This window comes from Panthera uncia (assembly GCF_023721935.1).
Source record: "Panthera uncia isolate 11264 chromosome B2 unlocalized genomic scaffold, Puncia_PCG_1.0 HiC_scaffold_24, whole genome shotgun sequence".
Taxonomy (NCBI): Eukaryota; Metazoa; Chordata; class Mammalia; order Carnivora; family Felidae; genus Panthera; species Panthera uncia.
The window spans coordinates 117,725,283-117,752,085 of NW_026057580.1; the positions used below are offsets into that span (position 1 = coordinate 117,725,283).

At 44.7% G+C, this 26,803-nt stretch overlaps 1 protein-coding gene across 10 annotated transcripts in view; it reads left to right on the forward strand.

Moving 5' to 3' along the window:
- AFDN (afadin, adherens junction formation factor) overlaps positions 1-26,803 on the forward strand; it is a 363,400-nt gene that overhangs the window by 238,017 nt on the left and 98,580 nt on the right. For 5 of the 10 annotated variants that reach the window (XM_049654592.1, XM_049654596.1, XM_049654597.1 and 2 more), the window contains exons 1-3: positions 19,757-19,976; positions 21,499-21,694; positions 25,377-25,492. In XM_049654592.1, coding sequence (XP_049510549.1) covers positions 19,821-19,976; positions 21,499-21,694; positions 25,377-25,492 — 468 coding nt within the window. In that variant the 5' untranslated portion in view covers positions 19,757-19,820. Of the gene's footprint in view, positions 1-19,754; positions 19,977-21,498; positions 21,695-25,376; positions 25,493-26,803 lie in introns of those variants that run through there. The other 5 variants (XM_049654602.1, XM_049654599.1, XM_049654593.1 and 2 more) reach the window with 3 other exon arrangements.

Genomic DNA, 26,803 nt, shown 5'->3' on the forward strand with positions numbered 1-26,803 from the left:
TTGCACATTTTACATTAAATAGTAACAAAATTGTTTGCTTCTATGAACTTCTGACTGAGCAAAAATTTTGGAAATAGTTATACACCTATATCACTGGCCAAATGACATGAAAAATTGCTTTTGTGGTGTGTTTTTGGTTTTTGACTTTGCTTTTTTTTTAAGAGGGGCAGAGGAAGGAAGGGAGGGAGGAAGGGAGAGAGAGAGAGAGAGAAAGAGAGGGGCGGACGGACGGACGGACGGAGGGAGAGAGTCCTAAGCAGAGGAGTCCGGCGCTGGGCTTGATCCCACAACCCTGGGATCATGACCTGAACCAAAATCAAGAGTCTGAGGCCTAACCAACCAACCAGCTGAGCCACCCAGGTGCCCTTGTTTTCATTTGTCTTTTTAGTGTGGCTTAGCCTTGTGATGGACATTTAGACATTTCTTTTGGATTTATCTTAGGCTAATACGGCACTTACTCAGATCAATAGTTATGGAGGGCCTGCTGGGTTTTGGCCTGGGCAGAGACTGGACCTACAGACGTGAGATGATGAAGTGGTCTGAGGTCTAAGGAGTTGTGGTGCCATAGCAGAGCCAACAGTCTGGGCCTGAGATTGAATCCTGGCTTTTCCACTCAGTAAACGTGTTCCTCTCTGCCTCTGTTTCCAAGGTCACTCATGTAGGAGTTACCTTCTGTGGGCCAGTCACCGTAAGTGCCGAGCACGTAGAACTTCGTGGACGCACGGTTCTTTTCTCAGATAGCTCCTGTTCTTGTATGGAAGATGGCTTGAAAAAAAAAATGGCAGTAACAGGGTAGGTGCTCTGTTTGGATGGTGGGACCAGGGACATCCTTATAGACCGTCGAGATGAGCCTTTAGATGATAAAGACTTTCCTGGGATTTTCCATGTGGGTAAGGGGGAGAGCATTATTCATTCAGCAAATATGTATCATCTGGTACCTATTGTAAGTGCAAGAGGCTTACTTGTCAGGAGAACCTTTTGTGCAGGGGCGAGGAGAGTGCACAACCAAACAGAGAGTAACAAGCTCTGGTCTGTAAGGCCAGAGTAACTGCTTTCCTAGATTCCTCATCAGCAGAGTTTAACTGAACCCATTTTAGGAAATGCTTATTCTGAATTCGGAAGAATTTGTAGGAACTAGACGGAGAAAAAAGGTAGCACACTTATTTTAAAATAATTCAGTCTGAAAAAAACACTCATTCTGGTTGAATTCGCACGCATGCCTTGCGCGTCTAAGCACGCCTGTGACCTGCAGATCGCCTTGTTCCTCCGCACTCACTGCTCTGTCCTGAAGGAGGCTTCCAGGTCATGCTTGTGTTCTCGGCCTCGGCTTGACCACGCGGCTGGCTTTGGCTAGTGACACAAGCCACTCTGAGCCCACGCTTTAAGTCCCACGTCCCAGGCTGGGGCTAATTCTTTGAACTTTGGTACCGGAATGAAGACTACTGCAACAGCCCGGCTACCCACACACTGATATGTTATGCCGGAGAAGTGAAACTTTGTTGCTGTAAGCCGCCGAGATGGCGTGTTCGTTTGTTTTCCCGGCATAACGTGGTGACTGGACTATTGTGCGTGTTTGTGTGTGTGTGTCCTTGTGTGTCTGGAGGCCACTTTCTCACATGCCTTGTTAGCCAAGTTAGGAAGGTTCCCCATGAAACAGTATGATGAAGTCTGCCGTTCGGCAAGACCTCCCTGGTAGCAGTCTGTGGAGTGTAGGGAGGGCAGGCTTGGAGGCAGGAGACCTGCAGGTTATCCGGCCCTTGTTTTTTGCGAGATAAAGCCCGAACTAAGGCTGCACAGCTCACATGGAAGGAGGGAATGAGAGTGCAGGGAGAAGTGCCGGGATTTGGAGGGTGATGAGGAGATTGAGCGAAAAGAAAGTCCAGGCTAATCCCAGGTCCGAACTTGGCTACCTACACGGGTGGCAGTACCCTTAACCAGAATTAAAACAAAAACAAAAACAAAAAAAACAATTACATGTGGTAGATTAGATCTGGGCGGGAAAGAAGAAGTTGTCTTTGAGAGCGTTTGAATTGAGGTACTTGTGAGTTTCCAGGTAGAAGTTTCCTGCCTGGACCCCTAAAGAGGTGTGGCCGCAGGGGATGAGGGCACCGGTGGTGGTGGGTGGGATGGAGGGAGCCCCGGCAAGAGATGATACTGTTGAAGATGGTCGTGTTAAATGGAGAGCGGCGGTGGCGGAGGGAGGTGGTGAAGCGCAGGGAAGAGTGTTCCCGGAAGGCTGCTACCCCAGAGAAGTGTGGCCCCCGGAGGGGGAGAAGGGCCCCAGAGAGAGCACTAGCTGCTGAGCCTTCTCCTCTGCGACCTGGCGCCTCCCTCCCGGCTCAGTCCAGCCCTGCCATTCTGGGTTTGCAGCCTGAATGCCCTACTGAACTGCTTTTCTTGAGATAGCCCTGATTTCCTAATTGCCAGAATCCGTTGGCCATTGTAGGGCCACAAAAAGGCTTCGTCGTCTTCTTTGTGATGGTGTTAGTCTATTTCTGTTCTTTTCTGATCTCCCTCCGTTGACTCCGTTTTCCTCATGTCTCTTGGCAGTGTAAGTATTTTAATATTGGAGCCCGTCCTCTACTTTTAACGTTTTCAAGTCAAAAAGGCCCGTATTTAAGTATGGCACCATTTTGAGACCAAGGGGGCAAAGTGATACTGACTAGCTGCGTTTTATCGACTTCGAGCTGTGCACGCTCATTTCCACACTAAACACTTTGGCTGGTGTTCCCGGGTCACAGGATCCTCTGCAGGAGGGAATTAATGGAGGGCTGATTTCCTGGTAGCTGCTTCCCACACATTCTCTTCTCCTTTCCCTTTTCCAGGAGGGGATTGTACATGCTCGGTCTCCTCTCACTGTGTTGATGTGTGATGGCTGTCATCACAGGGTCTGGAGTGTGGGTTTTCTAGACCAGGCAGTCAAGGGGGTGGCTTGCCTGTGCCAAAGTCTAGCGTTGCTTTCGAGTTTTAGGCTGGCAGTCAGTGAAAATTCCTCCGGAAGTGCTGACTCAGACTGGTTTTCAGTCCTCCGCTTTGGTCATCTTTGGGAATGTTTTCACACACACAAACGTTGCACATCTACCATTATCTATAAATAAGTCTAAAAAACAAAGTAAAACCTGTGTTTGATTTTGCTGGCCAATCTTAGGAACTGGGGAAATGGAATAGATCATGAATAGCAGCACAGGAGCCGAAAGGGAAATCAACGGAATTCTGGGGAATCCGGTAGCAGTCAGTGCGCTTGGGAAGCTGGCTTGGAGCTCAGGTTTGTCCAACAGCTCCAGCGTTCTCTCAGGCACGTCTGAAAGAAAATATCAGCCCCCCCACCATAACCTTTTGATTGGTCTTTTTGCTTCCAGTCCATTCTGTGCTCAGATGTCCAAATGGTTTTCCCCAAACCCCTGCACCTCTGCGGTTCCAGGTTGCCGAGGTGGTGTCGTAGCAGTTTCTGACCTCTCCTCCCTACTGATCTGGGAGGACGCACTTGCTATGGGGCAATCTACGTAAAGCCAAGGACGTGACGAATTTACGCTAGGAATTCGGTAATGAGTGTGAGAGAGCCATTTTACTCCCAAGGTTGAAGAATGAGTCATTAACACCAGAGAACGTCGTCAAGCACTTGGGCTCTTGGGAAACAGTGAGGGACAGATACGTACTCTGCTGTCAGCTTACATTGTCTAACTTTAAGCACGAACGTGAAATTCTAGAACATGTTCATTGCTCTTTACCCTAGGGGTCTTCCACCTAAGGCGGACTTCACCAGACCCCCTCCTGGCCGGGTCACCACTGGCCTTCATGCTGCCAAGCCGAGTCATGGTTGCATAAGCCGCTGTGACACTGACACGTCGTCCGTGAGCTCTTTCCTTCGCTCGGCCCCCAGGTCTGGCCTGCTTCGCTTTGCTGAGTGATGGAGACGCCAGGGTTTGACCCAGGTGCCTCCTCTCTTCTCCACACTTAGGTGCCTCCTCTCTTCTCCACACTTAGCTTGCTCGGTGAAATTTTCCCTTCTCAGGATTTTGAGTGCTGAATGGCCCACGCTCATATCCCTAGGGTTAGGCATTGCCCTGAACTTAACCATGCCCCAAACTGAACTCGGATTCCCCGCTGGCCCACTCACATCTGCTCTTAGAGCCTTCCCCAGCTTTGTAAGCATCCAGCAAGTCCATTTATCTGTTGTTATGCCCACGACCTGGCAGTCATTCTTGATTCCTTTCTTTCTCTCAGACCTCATATTGAATCTGTCCGCAAATTCTGGCAGCTCTCCTTTCGGAACATTTTCATAATCTAACCGCTTCTTGAAGCCTCTGCTTGTCGCTGCTGGCCCAGCCAGCCCCAAGCTGTCCTCCTCTCTCTAGACTCTTCCAGTGCCCTTTTACCTACTCTGTTTTCTTCTTCTTTTCCCTATCTGCCTTTGCCCTCTTGCAGTCTGTTTTCCTATACGGAGATACACTTCTAAACCTTAAGTAACGTAACTTTTCTGCTCAGACTCTCAAGTGGCTTTTGCATTACTCGAAGTGTACCTTGACCAACAGAGCCCAGTATGATGCCGTTTCCCCCTTCTCATTCTGCCCTAGCCATTGTGGTCTTGTTATTTCTTAGACATGCCAGCTGGGCCGCTGTCTTGGGGGGTCTGTGCTTGTTCCCTCTCCCCGGAGTGCTCTTTGCCTAGGGTCAGGGCTTGATCAAGTGTCCCCTCTTCGTTACATCCCCCAGGGGCTTGGGGTCCCTGTGCCCTGTGTGGTTCTTACGTGCCGCCTTCTGGCTAATATTACCGTGTGTTCGCTCCCTCTGGATTCTGACTTCCTGACGACAGGGACTACTTTAGTTTGCTCCTCATTCTTTCCCCCTTGCCTGGAATTCAGAAGAGGAGAAGGGGATGATGATGACAACGATAACTTAACTGGAAATAAGAATGTTCTATCTCATAGGCTCAATTTCTTCTGAGTCTTCAAGTTTTCGTTTCTTTAAAAAAAATTTACTCTAAGTTGTTATTCCCACATTACTGAATGTCTACATTTATTTATTTATTAAATGGGTAGTTTTTACATTTTAGATGCAGTTCAAAAGCCTGACTATGAAATGAGCTTTATCTTTGAACCGATTCGTGTCCCAGCTTTGGAAATTCTGAACCGTGGTGTTGATTTTTGTTTTTTCCTCCCTTGTGGACCATTGTCTCCCTTCCCCTTCCTTCCATTCCTTGAGATTTATTACTGGAAAAATGTGGAGAACCTTTGTCCTAAAGAACTCCGACTGGTTCCAAGTAGACCCGTGGTTCCACTACGGCCTGCCTCTGGGGACAGCTCTTTTATTGTGGGAACAGCACCTTGGGAAACACGGGCTTCTCCCTGGGCAGCAAGTTTTCCGAGTGCCTCCTTGAGTTGGGGACGTATACTCGCCTCACAGTGACCTTGGTGCTACAGCGAGCCAGTCTGTTATTTCATTTAATTCCCAGATCAGCAGGGACGTTCTGTCATTTTTCTTTCAGTTGAATTGAGGCTCAGACATTTTAAGGACCTAATCGTTAGAGACACAGCCAAAGGGCTTCTCTGCCTTTCCTTCTTACTTTCTGCCTTTCCAGAGGTGACTACTAACTTGAAGCTGTGGATGATAATTCATTTATGTGAACTGGTCTGTAGTATTCCACTGTCCATATGAGCCATGGTTTGCTTATCTCTACTCCTGCCTAGAGATGATCAGGTTATTTATATTTTTCTGTTGTTATAAATGTAGATTTAATAAACACCCTTGTCCATGTTTCCTTCTGCGCTAATGAACATTTTTAGCATGGATGCCTACTCATTTCTTGGTCATAGGCCGTGCAGAAATTCTAATTTACCAGGCCTGGCAAATTGATCTATGAGATGGTTATATCAATTTACATTCCAAACTTTAGAATTTCCTACATTTACAGTATATTCAGTTTTTGTTTTTTTTTTTTTTTTACAACCTGGAATATATGAAATAATTATTGCTTATAGTAGGCTGATTTCAGTGAACGGGTGTGTTTTCTTATGTTTATGGTCATTCTGATTTTCTCTTTGAATTGCCTCTTCATATAGTTTATTTTTTTTTCCAGTGAGCTATTTGTCTTTTTCATGTTGACTTACAGAAATTCTTTGAAAAATTTGAATCCTAATTTTTCATAATTTATATATTTTAGAAATACGTTTATGATTTCTCATATTTTACAGTGTCTTCTGCACATAGATATACAAATTTTTGAAATGTAGTTGGGTTATCTTTTTTTAAGTTTTATACTTTTTCTTGTTTGATGCCTATATCCATCCCATGTTTTATTCTGAAAATTTTACAGTTTGGCTTTTTACGTTTAGAGATTTAGTCCGCTGGAATCTCTTTGGGGTGTGGTAGCACACCTCTCCTTCCTGCAGGTGGCTGGTGCCCCCCACTGGGTCATTCAGGAGTTCACCCCCCTACACCTGCTTTTCTGGCCTGCCTGCTTGGATTTTTCTTTTTTATAAACTCGGCAGTCTATTTAAGAGGAAGCGTGTTTTGCATTATTCATCGTATAATGTCACGGTTCCTGAATGTTTAGTCTCCCATATTGCTAGAACTGGGAACTGCACAGGCTAATTTTTATACAGTAGGGTAAGAGGCAGTGTTGCTTCCTGGTTAAACAGGTACGGGCTCTTGTTTCAAAATTGCCTAAGTAGAAATCCCCGCCACTAGTGTTAGCTGCCATCATGGTCAGGCGACTTGGTCTAGGACTCAGGTCTTCATTTGCAAGACAGGAAGGTAATAGTACCGGCCTGGCCTCATAGAATCGAGGTCGCCAGGGCGTGAAGAGCCCTTGGCCCCGTGTTTGGGGCAAGGTCTGCACTTCCATTCAGGACGAATGAAAAGTCTTAGGATGAATACCTAGAGATGTTAAATGCTCTTTACGTTCGTACTGTATTATCATCGTTACTACTTGAGTTTTGTTTTTTTCCCCTTTTTTGTTTGCTGTAGCGGAACATCCTCCTTGTTCATCTCAGGACAGAAATTTAGATCCACCTGCTAATCTTTGTATCAGTTGGTGTTATTTGTAGGAGAGAGGTTTCCGATGACGCGCTTAGGTTTGATACTGTATGTTTTAGGTTCACTCTGCGTTGCATGTCTTAAATTGCAAAAAAATTTCTTATTTGTCGCTGTTTCTTACCGTGGGTGCAGTGACATCTGGACACAGTAGCATCGTCTTCAAAAATCTTCTTAAGATTCTTCTTGAGATTTTGTGAAAAGTGTAACTTCGTAGAAACACAGTCAGTGATTTTTAGGTTTTTATTTCATGGAACCTAACACCGTATTTTTTTTTTTTTTTATCTTTTGTTTTTGAGTTCATGCTTATGACATTCCATTAATTACCTCAGGAATTTATTCCAGAATGTCCTTTTTATAATCCCTGTATGTATGTGTGTGTTAGCCTGGGGTGTATGTTAAACAGTGTGGCCGGACGAGTCTAGAATAAGAGGTGAAAGTGTTCTAGCAAGCGGAATATTTCAGTAATGTTTTTTTTAATTAAAATTTTTTTTTTTTAACGTTTTATTTATTTTTGAGACAGAGAGACAGAGCATGAGTGGGGGAGGGGCAGAGAGAGAGGGAGACACAGAATCTGAAGCAGGTTCCAGGCTCCGAGCTGTCAGCACACGGGGCTCAAACTCAAAGACCGTGAGATCGTGACCTGAGATCGTGACCTGAGCTGAAGTCGGACGCTTAACTGGCTGAGCCCCCCAGGCGCCCCATCAGTAATGTTAAATGAGAATCTCTTCAGTGATTGCTTCTCTTTATGATAATTCTCTTTTGTAGTTATGTTAAGAAGACTTCTCATTGAACTGTGAACTGTTACATGTGACTTTGTCCCTACTAGAGGTTCTATGCTCCTTTTGTAAATTAGTGCTGCTAAAAATCCTCCTCAAAAACAGGAGTGCTTTTCAAAGTCCCTGGGCTGATTTATGCACCTTACCTTTTTGTTTTTCTCTGGCCTGGTACTAAGTGACATTCCAGTCTGCTGGGGTCATTTGGTAATTCAAAGAGCGAAACAGGAAGTAAAGTCAGGAGGTGCTGGTTGGCACCAGATACGCGGTTCAAGATGTTCATGATTCCAAGGGAGAGAATGCCAGGTATGTGCATCAAAGGAAGTATTTTGTTTATAAAATCCCAGCTATAGGACGGTAATAATTCATGTCCCTACTGTTGCTCCGTCTGTCCAGAAGTTATTTTGTTTCTAATTTGTTCTTTTCACCTCTGTCCCATCCCCTCTGAAATGTCTTGTGTAATACGTGAAAGGTTTTAAGATACAGAGGACTCAAACTAACAGCCTGTGTTTTAAAATTGTATTGCACGTGTGTTTGCTAATACAGTAAGTTGCACGAAGTTTGTTTTTTTAATCAAATAGGTTGAATAATGTGAATTCAATTTTTATTCTACCTTGCTGCTGTAGTGAAAAGATACAGATGGAAGCATTTTGATTATAGGAAGCTTCTTTGAATCAGTCACCAGAGTATTTATTTTGCTTTGGTGAGAAAATTACCATAAGTACCGTAAATGATAGTCTACCAATTTGGGCATACAGTTTGCATGGCGCGTTACCCTAGTTCAGACTCAGAAATTCCTTTTTCACATTTCACCTACTTAAAAAAAAGGATCTCCGTACAGATTTAGGAAGCAGGATATTAAAACAAGTTTTCTTATTTTATATTGTTGGATTTTCTTTTTTGAGAGGATAATATCCAGGCAGAGTTCAAGAACATGGTTATTTTCTTTGAATAAGAAGACGTCACAAAATTTCACGTATGTTGATTTGGTTGCAGTCAGATGGTTGGAAATGATTTGAACTTTTGGATATTGAATTTCCAAAACAATTATAAATGTTGTAAAGTGTGATTTTTTTTTTTTTGTATAAAGCTTGATATTTTGCATTTTTCCAATACTTTTTGGAAATATGTGCTCAGTTTTTTGCTTTTTTTGTTTGTTTATCTGTTTTTGTTTTCTGCTAGAGATGGGACTGTGTACCTTGCAAACTAATTCTCATTTGATAGGAGCACTTGAGAATGTGTACATGGGGAGTGAGTGACCTGTATTGCCCAGTCCTTACTTACGGCAGGTGCTTTTATGTATCATCGATGTGCAGTAACCACAAAACCCTGTGGAGGAGAGGAGCCTCTCCGTTTTGCAGACAGGAAGCGAGAGAACTCCGGCATCTTGCACAGAGCCACATGAGCTTTAAGTGAAAATACTGGAGCTTTAACTAATATCTGGCCATCTCCAAGGCCCTGCCTCGCTTTGTCTCTTTCCTCCGCACACTTGCTGCTTGCTCAGTGTAAGCAACAGATGCTTGGCCTCTGATGTTCATTCATTATCTATTTATGGAATCAGCTTCCTTGAGTTTTTTCTAGAGCCTCTGTATTTTTATGAAAATAGGTTTATTTTATAGTTAATAATATGTAATTGTAATTTATTTTTATATTAAACATTTTTAGTAAGAAAGTCTAATAGATGAGACTCATTTATATTCCTCCCCCAGACTTAAGAATTTTCAACATTTGTTGTTCTCAATTCATTAGTTTTTGTTGTTGTTTTAGCTTGAACTATTTTAGAGAAAATCCAGAAAGGTGGCATGTTATTTTTCCTCTGCCTCAGTGTGCACCTCAGAAAACCTAGCCATGATGCAGTGATCCTGTCTGCGAAGTTAACCATAATTCCTTCCTGTTTTGTAATATCTAGCCCATATTCACATTTCCTGTCTCTCTGAAAAATGTGTTTTTACAGTTAATTTATCCGAATCAGCATCCAGACAAGGTCCACACGTTGTCTAGTTGCCTTATGTCTCTTAATCCAGAGCATCCTCACCCCTCTCCAACTTGCCTCTTGTGTCGTGTCACAGACCTGCTGGAAAAAAACTGGCTTAATTTCCCTTTAGAATATCTCCATTCTGGACTTGCCTTTTTGTTTCCAGGGATTGCAGTGGTATTTGATTTCTTTCCGTAGCGTGAAAGCCCTGATGGGCTTCAGGTCCCACTATTGGATAAGAATGCTTGGCAACTGGTGCTGTTTGTGGATCTGGCATCACACTGGGTGCCCAGCAGGAGGTGAAGCTGGGAAGCCTGAATTTCCTACCAGCCTGCACCTGCTGGTTTCATCATTGTAGGTCTTGGCTTAATCAAGCAGTGGTTACAGAATACTGGCTTTCTGATTCCATCATTTCTGTCACGTCGATTGGCTGAAAGTTTTCTTTAACGAAGACGAACAAATTTTCTGTATCTGAGTTAAGGAAAGCAGGACAGTTTGTGAGTTCTTTTACTCTAGTTGCTTATTTTCAGGCTAAGAAGTTGGTACCCTAGTTACTTGCAGTGGTGAGAGTGATTTTGATTTTGTTTTTGGCTTTCTTGTTTTTCTTTACTTTCATTATGAATGTGAGGATTTTTTTCATTTTTTTTAATAAGCTTTTTATGTTGATTCCAGTATAGTTAACATACAGTGTTCTGTTAGTTTCAGGTGCACAATACAGTGATTCAGCAGTTCTATACATCACTCAATGCTTATGTTTTTTGTTTAATTTTTTTTTTTTCGAGAGGCACAGAGCATGAGTGGGGGAGGAACAGAGAGCGAGAGAGAGAGAGAGAGAGTCAGAGAGAGAGAGAGTCTGAAGCAGGCTCCAGGCTCCGAGCCGTCAGCCCAGAGACCGACGCGGGGCTCGAACTCACGGACCGCGAGATCGTGACCTTAGCTGAAGTCAGACGCTTAACCAACTGAGCCACTCAGATGCCCCCCAATGTTTATCTTAAGTATATATATATTTTTTAAAGATTTTACTTTTTTTTTTCTTTAATGTAATCTCAACACCAATTTGGGGCTTAAACTCACAACCTTGAGACCCACAGTCGTGTGCTCCACCGACTGAGCCGCCCAGGTGCCGCGAGGCGCCTGGATAAGTATACTCTTTAGTCCCCATCACTTATTTTACCCGTCCCTCCACCCACCTTTCCTCTGTGTTTCCGGCACTGTGTTCCCTGTAGTTAAGAGTTTGATTGTTGGTTTTTTTCTCTCTCTCTCTCTTTTTTCCTTTGTTCATCTGTTTTGTTTCTTCAATTCAGCACGTAAGTGGAATCATATGATACCTGTCTTTCTCTGACTTATTTCACTTAGCATCATACGCTGTGGCTGCATCCACGTTGTTGCGGATGCAAGATTTCGTTCTGTCTCGTGGCTAATGCTCCGTCGTATACACACCACATCTTTACCCATTCGTCCGTCACTGGACATGTGGGCTCTTTCCGTCCTTTGGCTCTTGTCTGGTGCTCCTCAAACACCGGGGTGCACGTGTGAGGACTTGTGTGTGTGTTCCAGTCCGTCGACGTCATTATTCTTGCTGGTGCTCAGTTTTCCCCAGACTTGGCAGGCGTACCTTTTGGTTGGCTTGAGGGTTTTTTTGAATGAGCCAGTTCATTTTTGAGAACTTCCTTTTTCTGGCCAAACAAGATGTCCCAAACTGTTCTTGTCAGTTTCGGACTGGTATGTAGGTTCAGCCATTCCTCCAAGGAGCCCTGACCCCTTTTAGTGGAGAGTAATATTTAGAGATCACAGTCTAAGTGCTAGAAATGCTTCCTTTTTACCACTTGTCTTTTGCTTCATGGCCTTTGTAGTGGAAAGAGCTAGGAGATACTTATTCTTTGTGGGAAAAAATATCTATGAATTTTTTCTCACATTTCCAATTAATATTTGGCCTGATAGGGTTTTTACTTAATTTCTTCGCTTTAAAAAAAATATTTTCAAGTGTTCATTTATTTATTTGGAGGGAAAGAGAGAATCCCAAGCAGGCTCTGCACTAACGCGGGGCTCGATCTCACGTACTGTGAGATTATGACCAGAGCCGAAATCAAGGCGCCTGTGATTTAAAAACAAATTTTAATCTTCTTTCTCTTACGTTGAAAATCTTGTTTTATAACTGTATTGACATAATTACTTGTTTGCTTTAGTGTCATATAGTTAACTATATTATACACAATGCCAATATTACTGCTAATAATAAAATTAATATTTCTTTGTAAGATATTTGTCCTTAGACTCTGCTAGGAATATAAAGTCAAAACGTCACTTGAAAATGGTATTTTTATGTGTGGTGATGTAACCAACCTGATATATTGTTAGACAATTAATTTCAGTTTGGTTTAAATTTTTAGTGATTACTTTGTGTTAAAATTTAATTTTTATGATTTAAAATTATCACATGGTTCCAAAGTTGAAACTGTGGAATCAGTTGTGTTTAGAAAAGCTTTGCTTCCGTCTTTATTACATTTCGGGTTATCCGCTCAAGGAAGGTTTCCTTCTGTAGGTGTGGTCAGGTGCAGTGACGCTTGTGTCTCCACCTGACTGCGCCTGTCGTCGCCGTCGCCGTGTGAAGAGCTCCCTCCCTCCTTTATTGCAGGATGTGCAAGTACAGGGTTGATTCAGCCTGTGCCCTTTGCTGGAGCGTTCCCTGACTTGTGCTACAGTGAATAACTTTGCATGAAGCAGTTCACGTTTTTGCCAGCTTCTCTGTGGATAGATTCACAGAAGTGGGACTGCTCTGGCAGAAGGGACATGTCGATTTGATTTTACCAAATACTGCCAAATTCTGCTCCTTTTCTTGCCAGCACCCAAAATAGAGTATGTTGTGAGACTTTCAGATTTTTACCAGTTAGGTTGTTGGTTGTTGAAAAATGGCATCTTATTATTGTCTTATTTTGAAGTCATTTTATCATTGGCGAGGTAGTTCATCCTTTTTTCTATTTGAGTCATATTTACCTCTTTTCTGAGCTGTCTGGTGTCTTTTTCTCTTTTTCTTTCTTTTGGCACATTCCTCAATGAGTTCTTGGTGGTGTTCTTCTCAAATTTGAGGAGCTCCATTATGTTTTATTTTGGGGGGAGCAAGGAACGGTTTATTCTCACAGGATGAGGCCCTCAGCCTCGGTAGCAGAGGCGCTCCCCCCCGACCCCACCTCTTGGTGTGGCAGCTGCAGGAGGGCCGGGCCAGGGGCCCGTGTGACCGCCAGAGTGGCAGCCACAGGAGCAGCAGCGGCCGCGTAAGGACTGAGCGGCGGCGTTGGGCCGGCTGACTCCGTTCCTCCGTGGATGGTGCTGAGGGCGGCTGGGGCAGGGGGCTGACTGTGAGGTGGGGGGCCTCTGGAGTGGTTCATTCGGCTGTGAAGCTGCTTCTGGGAATGTCACCTGGAAGCCGGTCCGTGCCAGGTGGGAGCTTCTCCCCAGTGGGTGCTGCAGCCTGGACGCGCCCGCGGGGCCCGGGGTCCCCGCTGGAGAACAGCACCCCGGGCGGGTCTTGCTTGTTGGCAGAGTGAGGAGGGCACCCCAGCCCCCGGGAACTCTTTATGTGTTAGAAAGCTGTTTTTCTGCCCTGTTAGCTGGAGAGGTTTTAACCCCGTGTGTCACTTGTCTTTAGACTTTACCTGTCGTGTGCTTTTTTTGGTCTCCAAATGGAAGTTTATGTAGTCAAATTTGTTACTGTTTCTTCAGTTGCTATATGATATATTTTTAATATATAATTTTTAAAACACGGATCTCCATAAAGATGTTTGTTTATTACACAGTACAAATTGAAAAAGGCCACGTGTGACCTGGACGTGTGGACACTGTAGAAAGGTTGAACTTAACAGCCGCTCCTAGAGATGTTCTTGGTGTTGTTCTTCTCAAAACGTGACTGTGGCCAGACTGCGAGGGAAACCGCCTGGGGGTCAGGAAGCCGTGGAATCCGCTCAAAGGACCCAGGACGGCTCAGTAGATAGGGTGATGGCATTTTGTGTGTGGGCACGTGTGTGAGAGGGGGAGTGGGGTTCCCAGGTGTGTAGGTCAAGGAACTGCATTAGCCACGATGTATCTGGACTTTATCAGAGAAGTCAGCCACGTCTTTCGTCACGTTCTTGTGTTTGCGGGCTGGGTCTAGGTGCAATTAGATGAATGAGGAAGCAGTTGTACTCAAAGGGTGTTTGACAGATTAGCACCAAGCTGGAGAAATGTTATCAGGTGGTAACTGACATGCAGATGACTCAAGAATTTAAATTTGACTGGAACCTCATATGAATCAACAATATTAGGTGGAGGCCAAAAAACTAAGGCAATCTTAGGGTGCGTCAATTACAGGTATAGTATTAGAGATAGCAGTATACTTCCAGTTGACCAGAACTACACGTGTGGACTTCTGTGATCGGTTCTGAAAACATCGTCAGGCCGGGTGGATAGAACACCAGTGTGTTCAAGAGCGACGTGAACAAAATGGTAAGTAGATGGGGAATTTTGTCACAGAAAGAGAAGAATTGGAGGAACTAGAATGCTCGCTCTAGGTGCATGGTTCTCCGCGGGGACAGCTTTGTTCCCTGAGGATGTATGCAGGTGTCCGGAGACATTTTGGTTTTCACAGCTCGGTGGGTGCTGCTGGCACGGGCGTGTGCGGGCAGGGACCCCGGGACGTCTCAGGCATCATCCACGCACTCTGCGCAGTTCGCACAACAGTTATCTAGTCCAAGACGTCATAGAGCTGAGGTCAGGAAATCCTTTTTCAGACTAACCCGGTTTGACTGCGACCCGTAGTAAGGAAAGAACTGCGTTTTACCTCGTAGCCCAGGGCACACACAAGAGGAGCCGGAGTTAAAATTTCATGAGCCAGCGCGTGCCCCATTTCCTGACCTGGAGCGCATCGTACCCCGTAGAAATCGGTTCGACTGTGTGCCATGTCGTTAACCAATGGGAAACAACGATCAGTCATAAGCCATGGTTTGAGTATAGGCCTAAATGATACCAGAGAATGAAACTAAGCCCAACTGGTAAAGCGGTGTGTGATGCATCGCGCTTTTGTGCAAGACGGCACTTTCCTGCTCTTGAGCCGAGGAGAGAGAGAGCATACTGCGTGACTAGGGAGTTCACCACCACTGGGGTTGTTACAGGGGTTCTCGGAACGTGAGATCTGTGAATAGGTATCATGGGGTCTTAGAACCTGGATGAGAAGATAATTACATCTTCACTTTCAGTAAATAAGTTTTTATTAAGCTCTAACTGAAATTCAGCGTTTTCTTTATTTAGGAGTTTTCTGCTCCTAATCTACTTCAAAATTAGAGTTATATGAATCAATTCTAGAACTTATTTAATATGTTAATAAATAAGCACTAATTTTTACTATATGATAGTTTTTAAAAATTATTTTAATAATTGAGTTTTAATGCAGTTGTTTCCTTTGTAATCTTTTGGATGCATTTACAGTTTTTATTCCGAGAGCAAATTGAGGGCCTTTACTAGACTTCCAAAGGATCTTTGGCAAAATTGGTCATAGCCTCTGCACTAGATAGGTGGCTTTCGGGGTTGTTTTATGTATCTGTTATTTGTCAAATGTATTTAAAGATTATAACAGAAATAGACATAATCTTTGCCAATGAATATGATAATTGCTTTTTTGTCCTATGGGTTTAATATATTCTTTAATTGACCTTCTTTCAAATCCCCAATACATGTATGTGTGGTAGCTATTCAGATAGAGATTTACAAATTTTAAGAGGACCATAGGGGAAACTTTCACTTTTTGATCCCCCTCCCCCCCAGTGCTGACTTAGAGCTGGGTAGAGATTGCTAGCAGCACAGCCCAAGTGTAACTTGCCATGAAAGTTGCCAGTTAGGGCTCACCAACGTTTAGCCGCTTCCAGCAGATATTTGCTAAGTAGACGCTGTTGGCAGGTATAACTGAGGCATTTAAAAAAGATGTTGGCTTACTGGTTTCACAGCAGGCTGTGTGTTCTGTCAGGGAATTGTTTTATTTTTAATGTTTAAAGGTGTTTGTGCACTGGATGGATTTTTCAGAGTTTATAAAAGGGGAGATGTGTGTGTGTCGGGGGGTGGGGCGGTACAGGTGTTTGAGTCCAGAAAACTTGCTTTTCATCTAGAAGATGACTTTTCCCCCATTTCAATAAACTTGGTCTTTGTTTTTTTAAGTTTATTTATTTTGAGAGAGTGAGTGAGAGGGGAAGGGACGGGGGGCGGGGGACATAGGATCCGAAGCAGGCTCTGCTGATAGCACAGAGCCCGACGTGGGCCTCAAACTCTCGAACTGCGAGATCGTGACTTGAGCCACCCATGCGCCCCTGAACTTGGTCTTTGTTAACTTTGGTGAACTAGCATCAAGATGTTCGAAGTAGGAGGCTCCCAGTGAACAGGTGTACGGTGTGATTGTTGGAGACCACACCTTCATTTTCAGACAAAAAGATGTTGGATGGAATCATTATAAAAACCAAATGCGTATATGCAGGGGAAGAGGAGACTCGGCTTTCCTGGATGAGGATTGCTGGCTCCGAGAGCGGTTGCTCTCTCGTGACTGCCAGTTCACGTTCCCGCCCACAAAGTGACAGTGCCCTGTGGAAGTCCCTTCTCACAGAAGAGGAAACAGACTTTGGAACGTTGAGCCACCTCCTGGTAGAGATGCGATCTGAATTCAGCCTAAGTGAAGAGAGGAAACTCTTAATTTGTACTCTGTAGTTATCTGAAAGGTGGTTCAATATAAAACAAACCCATTTACTTCATTTTTACGGAAACCTCTTGAGGTTTGGGAGGTCAGCCACTTACAAGGTGCTATAATTAGTGCTGTTAGATTTTTTTGAAGTAGGCTCCACACCCAACATGGGGCTCGAACTCACAACTCCGAGAGTTGCAGGCTCTACGGACTGAGCCAGCCGGGCGCCCCTGATTAGTGCCGTCAGCGGGAAGGGCGGGGAAAAGACCCCTTCGGAATGAACACCGTGGGAAGGAATGAGGACATTTCACAGCTGTTTCTTTAAGCTTTCCAGAGTATTGTTTGTTCTGTGAAGGTTTTAGGTAATGAAACGCGTGTGGTTTTAAAGAGTATTCTTAAAGTATATTGTTGAAGAAACCATGTTTATTTAAGATTCCAAAAACCCGTATTGAAGTATTCTTTCATCTTTTACCTAAGCTATTAACGTGGAGTCGAAAGGCTGCCGTCCAGGTGATTGTTTCCTGTACTGGTAACATGAGTGTGCTCTGAGGCGTGGCTGTGTTTTTTTTTTAATGCTTTGCACGTAGTTGGAGGCACCAGCATTGGAAAGAAAGCGGTGGGTTCTGTCTGCTGCCCTTTTTACCACGGGGTTGGATGGCTACCTGTCAGGGTTGGCGTGGCTTGGCTGCAGGCGAGGAGACGGACCTCACGTAAATGCTGGACACGGTGAGCAGAAAAGCGAATCTGTGTGCTCAGCCTCTTTAGAACTAACGGTTCTGGGTAGCTTGTGCAAGAGGAGATTTGGGGTTGCCCTGGTGAGTTTTTACTGGTTTGGAGAAGGCCAACTGATTATCGATTTCATTAATTGAGATGCTGGTAAAATATTTAAAAGCAAATGTCCACCTTTAATCCTTTGTTCTTTGCATTGGCTCTCTAGTAACTTAAAATGGCTGTCTCTGGTTTTGTGGGGGGTTTTTGTTGTATTGGTTTTTTTGGTCTATTGTTTCCGATAAATACTAAAATTTTGTTTCAGAGTTGTCGTTAAATCCACCCGAAGTAGTGTTTCATTTCCACGGTAATAATCCTTGTGGATGATGTTTCTCAGGCAGAGGTTTATGCAAAGGTAAATGTACACCTTTAGGAAAGAACCTTGCTTTCCTGTCGGGAAGAATAAAGAAAGGAAACAGCTGATGTACCTTCTGCCTTTCACGCAGATTATTGTGGCGAGAGTGCGCAGTGCAGGGACCGTGCAGGTTAAGGTCACAGGAGCTGCCGTCCTGCCTGCTCCAAACAGAGGTTTCTTCCTTGAAAACATGCTGCTCGCAAGTAGGCACTTCTTTAGAGAGTGGAGGACCCACAATAGTGTGTTTTCATTTTAAATATTGTTGTCTTGGGTAATTTGCATAAAGTTTTTTTTAAGGAAACATTGGTATTTGTAAAATTATAACTGTATTAGTCTGCAGCATTATCAGAACATTAGTCCAGTGATCGAGACTTGATAGTTCTCACAGGTTTAAAGTTTTGTTCCAGAGTTGTTACCGGTGGAGAACAGACAAACCAAAGCTGGAAGAATCGGATACTGTTACTGGAACTTTTGACTCAAATTTGTTTTTCATTTTACCTGTGAAGCATCGTATTAGAGACTGAGGGAGGGCCTAGAACCATGAACGAGGTCCCTCAGGAAAGCTACCATTCAAGTGGGACCTCTGACGGCTGGTTCTTTATGTAGTTGACTCCTCAAAACAAGCGTCTTATTTTCATATTATAGTTAAGGAAATTTGAGCTCACGTGTCAGATAAGTCACTCAGATACGGTCTTCAGCTGAGATGTGCTTGTCATAAAGGGGAAAAGTCCTGTGTTTCTCCTTCCCGGGATGGAGTGAGTGTTGAAACTGACGGGGCTGCAGAGCTTGGGTTTAACAGCTCAGGTTTTAGGGGGCAGCTCCTGTGTCGCTCTGCCCTTAGGGAGCTGTGTGGTTACACTTTACACACACTCCCTGTCTGGGGAACCTTCTTTTTTAACGCCTTGATAAGGTATCTCATTCATGTTTGAGGTGTTAAATGCTGCACTCTTAGTTTTGGCATATGGTTGCCCTTAATACACGTTACTATTATCTGTTAATTTGGTCGTTATATGCAGAAGTTTTAGGTTCAAGAACTTGGCTTTATCAGTTTTCTGGGGTCTGAAAATTCTGTGGACTTAGTCACAGAAGGGAAGCACTGTGCGAAGGGAGGGCTAGAGGGAGAGCGAGAATTAGGCTCCGTGAGGGGTGTGGACGCGGGGCTCCTGTCTCACCATCTCGTGAACTGTGAGATTATGATTTAGGTCGAAATCAAGAGTTAGATGCTTAACTGAGCCACCTAGCCGCCCCTCACAGTTAATCTTTATTAGCCCTTATCTAGTGAATTTAAAGGTAGTTCTAGTAGGCCACCTTATTTAGGCTTGGTAGAACCTGGAAATTTGTTTCTTTAAAAACATCAACAGAAATACTAGTTCTTTGCCGATGGAAGTGCTGTTACTTGCTAGATTTCTACCCTTGAGTTTACTCTTTTTTTTCCATTTACTTCAACGTTTTATGTGAGATCAGTAGCTGAAGCACATTAATGATGGAGGCTTGTATTTACACTTTTTTCCCTATAAACAGTAGCCATCTCTCTATAAGGGATTTTCTTGAGGGTGAGGGACCTCCTCCTCCCCATGCTCGTCAGTACATTCTTGTTCCGTTTGTGCTCTTGCCTAGTTGGGTGTTCCTTCCCAAGTCTTTCATTTCTGGTAGTTGGGAAAGGGGTGCTTCCTGTCTTTGGGATCCATAGGTGCATCTGTCAGTTTTAGTCTTGTCACAAATGCTGGAAACTCTCCTGTTAGCAGAGTGATAGGGTGGGAGGCGAATTTGCCTGGTTGGTCTTGCTTCGTCTATAAAGCAGGAGCCCTTGGAAGAGCTGGAGTGCTTTTGCCGGCTCCTGTTGGAGACTGTGGCTGTAGGGTGAAGAGGATCTCAGAGTGGTGGCGACTGGAGCGCCAGAACCCTGGGATAAACATGGGACTCCCATAATAACGACTTAACATCTGTACAGCCAAAGACCGTCAGTAATTCCTGTTTTCTGACGTCTGAGGAGGTGGTGGACGGGGAGCGTAGACCCAGAAGGGGAGACTGTGACTCGAGTTGGGAGAGGCCAGGAGCTGAGGAGGACTGGGGCCGCCGAGTAACGGCAGGTGCTTGGCGAGGGTGGGCTGTTACGAATACTAACCGGTACAGGACCGTCTTTCACGCGCATGGTTACTTTACAAAGGTGTTGGGGATCGCCAGAGTAACACCAGAGACGGAGAAGAGCATTTAAAGAGGATGCTGCTTAACATTCTCTGCTGCTTGACCAGGCTGGACAGAGGAGCAGTTTATCACTCCGAGAGACCAAAGCGGACTGATAGAGCTCCCATTTTGCTAACTCATAAAGCTGTTTTCAGTCTCCCTTCCATAATCATGGCCTTACTTCAGCCCAAGGTCTGTGGTTCCATGGCATTCTTTTATTTTTTTATTTTTTTTATTTTTCTTAATTTTTTTTTTAACACATGCTCGCTTTCTCTGTATTTTCCCCTGGGACAGTGGGAAATGGGAAATTAACTACTGCCTAGCGTTCGGACGGGGCCTGAGCGAGTACAGTAAAGCTTCGGGGCTATAAATATGCCTTATTGTCTTGTTTTCTGTTTTAATTTTCATCCAGGTTATATAGTTAACCACATTCTAATATCCCGTAATTGTTATAATTACTAGGTCATAGTTAATTAGTGAAGAATTAAGTGAGCAGGTCGGGAGGACAGAAAAGCTTACTTGTGATGGGCTTGGAGCCCATACAAGAGCCATCGCCAGGAGTAACGCCGAGGAGTGACCTGATCTGACTTTTAACAAAATCGTGGGTGGATTCTAGATGTATTTTGAGGGTGGAATGACTCGATGTGCCGGTGTGGAAGGCGAGAAGAGGGAAGAGTTGTCAGCGGTGCTGAGGGCGATGAGGGCAGACGAGGTGGAATGCGGCTTGGAAGTTTGTTTGGAGCTGTGCTTTTCTTGTGTTCGGGGAAACAGTGGGGTACACAGGAGCGCAGGACCTTGCCCCCTTGTATCCCCAGGTCCAGTGTCCCCCACAGAACAAAAACCAGGTTCTCTGATGTAGTGGTTCATCCTGTGGGATACGGACCGCCCTGTCTTGGGTCATAGCAGAGGACCTGGAAGCTGACGTGAGTTTCCCTGAAATAACCTGCATTTTAATTGACCAGAAAGGGAAAAGAAATCACGGGAACGGGCATGCTGTAGTTGCACGGCTCCAGCTCCAGACCACGTTACAGTTCCTTTGCTTGTAAGACCCACCCTATTTATCTCGAGAAGTCCGGTTTTGAGAAAAACCGTGTTCATTGATTTTGGGCAGTAGTTCATATGAAAATTAGTTTCGATTCTGCAAAGGCTAAGAGTTTCCATCTATTCACTTTCATGTTAGAATTGGGGCTAACGTTTGTCCTTTGTGGTTTGAGTCGTCCCTTCATTTAGGCTTTATGATTTTGAGGCTGGACAGGACCTCAGGGATTGCTAGGCATGGACTTTGGGGATCTGTGGGTCTGGATTTTAACCGTGATTTGCCGCATAACTGGGCAAGATCCTTAAACTTCGTGTTTCAATGACCGAATCTTGAAAATAGAGTTTAGTAGTGAATCTGCTAACCCGCGTCCTTCTAAAGACACAGCCAAGTAGTGCGTGTCGGGGTGTGCCTGGCACTGGCTGGAGACTTGTTAATATTAGCTGTCGTTGACGTCAGCTGCTCCACGGCCATTGTCGTATACGTGAGACCAGTAAGGCGCAGGTTGTAAATAACTTGTCCCAAGTCACGTGATTCAGTTTGAAGCCTAAACCCTGTCTCTCCGTTTCTGTCTCAGATGTTTGCAGTAATGAAACATTCTTTAAAGATGGTGAATGACTTTTTATTCTAGAAATTGAATCTTATTTTAGAATGTTTTTCCTTTCTGTTTTCCTTTAGGATTTGGAGTTTCATGGCGTAATGAGATTTTATTTTCAAGATAAAGCTGCTGGGAACTTCGCAACAAAATGCATTCGGGTCTCTAGTACGGCCACCACGCAAGACGTGATCGAGACGCTGGCAGAGAAATTCCGCCCTGACATGCGGATGCTGTCGTCCCCAAAGTACTCCCTCTACGAAGTTCACGTCAGCGGAGGTCAGTGTGCACACACGGGGTACTGGCGGGGTAGCCTCTGCTGTGTAGACAACTTCCGAACCACTCCTGTGTGCAGAGCGCATCTCTGTCACAGCATTGCTTTGCCGCTGGCCCTTCTCTTCCTGGGGACGTTGGGGGGGCGTTTGTGCGTCTGTGAAACATTCAGACAGGATCCCAGGAATTAGATTTGGTGGAAGTTAGGATGAAAGTATTGTACACTTAGTTTCTTCAAAGATAACTAGCATGACGTTTCGTCTTTAAAACTCACCAGTGGATCTAGGCGCCCATACACATTGATGAAACCGTATGTTACTTGCTTTTGGAGAACTAGTTCATGTAACTTTTTTTTTTTTTTAACTTTTTTAATGTTTGTTTTCGAGAGCAAAAGTGAGCATGAGTCGGGGAGGGGCAGAGAGAGAGAGAGGAAGACACAGAATCGGAAGCAGGCTCCAGGCTCTGAGCTGTCAGCACAGAGCCCGACACGGGGCTTGAATCCGTGAACGGTGAGATCATGACCTGAGCTGAAGTCGGATGCTCAACCGACTGGGCCACCCAGGTGCCCCTCCTGTAACTTTTATGTATAGATTATGACACTACAATTTAATCCAGTTAAAATATTATGGGTCTGAATCCTCAATCTTACAAAAATGAGTATTTTTATAATGTGAGGTTGTATATTTTCCTTATTCTTTGGAATACTTAGGGTATCTTGGGGAAACTTATGTAGTCATTTCTCCTTGTTTTAATGTTTGAAATTTTTGAAAGTATCCTACATACGAGATGGCAACTTAAGTTGGACTGATTAGAAATGTAGAAATTTGGGGTGCCTGGGTGGCTCCGTTGAGCATCCGACTCGGTTTTGGCTCAGGTCATGATCTCACGGTTCATGGGTTCGAGCCCCGTGTTGGGCTCTGCGCTGAGTGTGGAGCCTTCTTGGGATTCTCCCCCCCCCCCCCCCCCCGCCCCCCCCCCCCCCCCCCCCCCCCAACCCCCCCTCTCTGACTCTCATGTGTGTGCTTGCTCACTCTTCAAAAACAAACATTAGAGATGTAGAAATTTATACATTTTTTAATGAGTGCTGTGGAAATATTGAGTCCCCTATAAAATATATTGTCTCCTCTCTCTGCCCCTCCCCTGCTCATGCTCTCTCAAAAATAGACGTAAAAATTTTTTTTTAAAATACAGATTCCAGGGGCGCCTGGGTGGTGCAGTCGGTTAAGCGTCCGACTTCAGCCAGGTCACGATCTCACGGTCCGTGAGTTCGAGCCCCGCGTCAGGCTCTGGGCCGATGGCTCGGAGCCTGGAGCCTGTTTCCGATTCTGTGTCTCCCTCTCTCTCTGCCCCTCCCCCGTTCATGCTATGTCTCTCTCTGTCCCAAAAATAAATTAAAAAACGTTGGAAAAAAAAAAAATTTAAAAAATACAGATTCCAATTAATGCAACAACTAAAGGATTTCATATATAGCAAAACCCAATTTAAATACCTGTTAAATTCCATCCAGAAATACTCTTTGAACATGCGTTATTTGTCTTGACTTCAAAATTGCAGCTTTCTTTGTATATTTGAAATAGAGTAAGAATTCTTGTACTGCATGGAATTCAGGTATGGCCAAACACTTTTCCCCTGGAGAGGAGATGCAGGCCGTATTTTTTTGTTACTCTGTCAACATTATGAGGAGATCCCACTGCATACACCACACCAAACCTAGATTTGATGATAGAGGATAACCTTAATTAATTTTGGATGGTTTTTCTGAGTTTGAATTTTTCCTTTAGCTCAGAATCACTAGAACTAGGTTGTTGAGAAGAAACTACAACTTTTTCCTTAAAATTTTCTTTAATTAAAAAGGAAACTGTGTTGCGGTAAGGAGGTGAAAACCCGGCGAAGGTGTCTGGAGGCGGTGTCCTCTGTTCCCGCGGTGAGCGGCGCGTCGGGACCGTGTGGCTCTGGCCTTCCGCACCCCTGCACTGGGAGTAGCGGGCTCCCCCTGTGCCCCTGCCGCCCGCCGGGAGGAGCCCTCTGTCTGCGCTCTGCGCTTTCACGTCCTAGAGCCCTAGGGGCGTCGGGGGCGGGGCTCGTTTCATTGAGTAGTTAGATTCAGACAAGTTATGGTCTGTTTATGCGCAACAACTTGGTACGTGTTTGGAAAATAGTGCACAGAAAATGAAAGGAAAAGTACGGCTTTCATTCCATTTTTAATGATCGTTCTTCCCTGATGGGGTTTGTGTGCCTCTGGCCCCTGGGTGGGGAGCGGGGCCCTCGATCCCTCTCCGGGCAGGTCTGGGGCGCTGCCAGCGGGAGGGACCGTGCGGCCTGTTGTGCACGCGGGCTGCCTGTGGCGGGTGCGACTCGCTCCCCTGGAAACTGAAAAGGCTCCTCAGTGAGTGTGCAGGGAGCCTTGGTGCACGTTTGGAGACCGCCGCTCCCGAGGGCTGAGTTCTGGGCCCGACGCGCACATCCACCACCAGGGAAACTCCACCGTTACCCTTTTTGTGGGTAGGATTCCTCGGTGAACTCAGTTGGAAAAGACTTTTCCAAAAATTGTGCTGTTTTAAAACCAACAAACAAAACCCACTGAGGCGGAAAGGTATCTTCAAGTTACAAAGTTGTAGTAGGGACCCGACCCTGACTGTACTTCCGTTTCCTAGTTTGCCACACGCACGTTAGAATGGCTCACCCTTGTTTTGTTTTACTTTTATGATTTAGACTTGATTGTTGTTAAAACCGGCTCTCTAAAAAAATGCACGCGAAGGATTTTGATATAATACAAATCTTGCGACAAGAAAAACTTGGTAATTTTGGTTTGTAGCATCAGGTTCAAACTTCTTGATCCAGTCCCTCATTTATTGCTCTGATTTTTCATCTCTCATTTTTTCAGTTCATAAAACAAATTAGAACTTATTTCTGTATTCTTATAATCTGCTTGCGTATAGTACTTAAAGTCTTTATCAGTCTATGTTTGAAGTCTGTCCTGTTGACTCCTGCTTCCTTGACCACAGTACTACTTCAGCTGGCCTCTGTCTCCTGTGTTTGCTAAAGACCTCCTTGCAGGCTGCGGTGGGTGGTCCGGGTGAGCGGGCTCTGCAGGAGCCCCTCTGTGGGCCCCGGGACTTATTACAACTCAAGCAAGAAGGAACACGCTAAAAGTAGTGGCACGCTGTCGGCACCGAGGGACGGGGCGGTGGCTTCTCTAGGTGACCTGAGGGCTGGGTGGCGAGCCTGGGAGGATCGGGAGGAGCCAGGAGGGCGAGCACCACGGTCACTCGCTCCCGGGCCTGTGAGGAGCTGTCACGGAGGTCAGCGGAACTTTGTGTCCTCTTAACGTTACTGTCTTAGCCTCCAGCTGCATAGGAGATGGTTTACAGAGGGAGGCTTCGCGGAGCCCTCTATTTTCTTCTAGTTTGCGTGCATTTCTCTTTTCCCAACTGGATTCTAAGTGTTGTAAGGAAATTATCCCTGGTCAGTGTTTGGCATTGGGTACGTGGTAGTATGTGTTCTAGTACCAACACAATAGTAGATCATTAAAACTCCCGCTTGCTATTTTGGATTACATTTCAGCCTGTTAGTACTGGTGGTAATAAGGGATTTTATGTCGAGAAAATGAAACGTATGTCAGAACGTTTTATTAGCTAGTGCTGTTAAGTAACCATGACTTAATTTTTTTTCATTTCATTATTTGAAGAAGAAAGAAGATTGGATATAGATGAGAAACCCCTTGTTGTGCAGTTGAATTGGAATAAAGATGACCGAGAGGGCAGATTCGTTCTTAAGAACGAGAACGATGCCCTTCCTCCTAAGGTACGTTCCATCCAGGTCTCGTGCTGACAGTGTCCCGGGCCCAGGGTTGCCGAAACACACGTGTCATGTGAATGCGATAAGGGCTTCACTTTTTGCTTCTCTTCTTAAATGACCCGAATGACCCTCCGTGCAGAAAAAAATGTAAACAGAACCCTGCTTCTCTGTTTCATCCTGTTTCACCGAATACCTAATGTTGCCCTTTGCTTTTCCAAAGAAGCATTATGTCAGCTTTTGTTATTAAGAGATTTAATGATGAAGGAACCACCAGTTGTTTTTTTTACCGAGTTATAAAGTCCAAATCTGTTTTAATAAAAATCAGAAGGGAAAGTAAAGTTTTAATAACCTATTCATGTGTGAATTTTCAGATACAACTTCATAAGGTACAGTGAAAACCTTTTCCGTGTTGTCTGTAGACTCTCTTGGGTTAATGTAATTGAGCGACTCTAAAACTTTCTCAGGCAGTAGGTGTCTGGAGTTCCTGAGCTGCTGGTTGTTTTCCGTGGGACACTGTGGAACAGGGTCAAGTTGGAAAATGACGATAATTTCTGTGTGAAACAAAGTGGTAGCAAACGCAGAGGTCAAGAGAAAAGTCCCCGACAGGTTGGGACACGAGTGCCATTAGTCCCTTTTGGAAACGAGAGTTTCACGGTGTTGTGACGCGGGTGCTCCACGTTGAGGAGTGTTCTTGGCCTTTCTCGTTCTCTGCTCTAGTGCTTGTTGCTTTTGTAGCAGATTCTTCTAAAGTAGTAACGGGCATCTCTCTTCTTTCTTCTCTGGTCCGTGTTTTATTTCATCTCTGCACCGTGACTTCAGCTGAGTGCCCCGCTGTGGGCCAGAGAGGCTCATTCGTGGGCACCCGGGCCCTTGTTAGGGTGAGGACAGCACGGGCGTGGCTGGTGGCGAGGATGGGGGCGCCAGCGTAGATGAAGCGGAGGGCAGTTTAGTTCCCAGTACAGCAGCCTTTCTTGCTAGTCTCGAATGTTTACAGTCAACCTATTAGATTAAAAAAAACCTTTTGTCTCCGTGTCATCTGCTCGCAGGCCAAGTTGTAAATTAAGAGCAAGCAAATAAGATCTGGAAAAGAAGATACAAAGTTTTGCGCAAACAGTACTTAGTTTTGCATCCAAAAAGCCAGTTTCTTATGGCTACTCCTGTATTTGTTTCAAGGTTAGAGAAATCATGTATGAAGTAGATAGTGATTTAAACACTTGGCTATTTCTGTATTTTGATTAGGTTCCTTTTTTTTTTTTTAAGTAACTTAAAATTATGTCTAACTTAAATTTTATTTATTGAAAATCTGGTCTCCTGAGT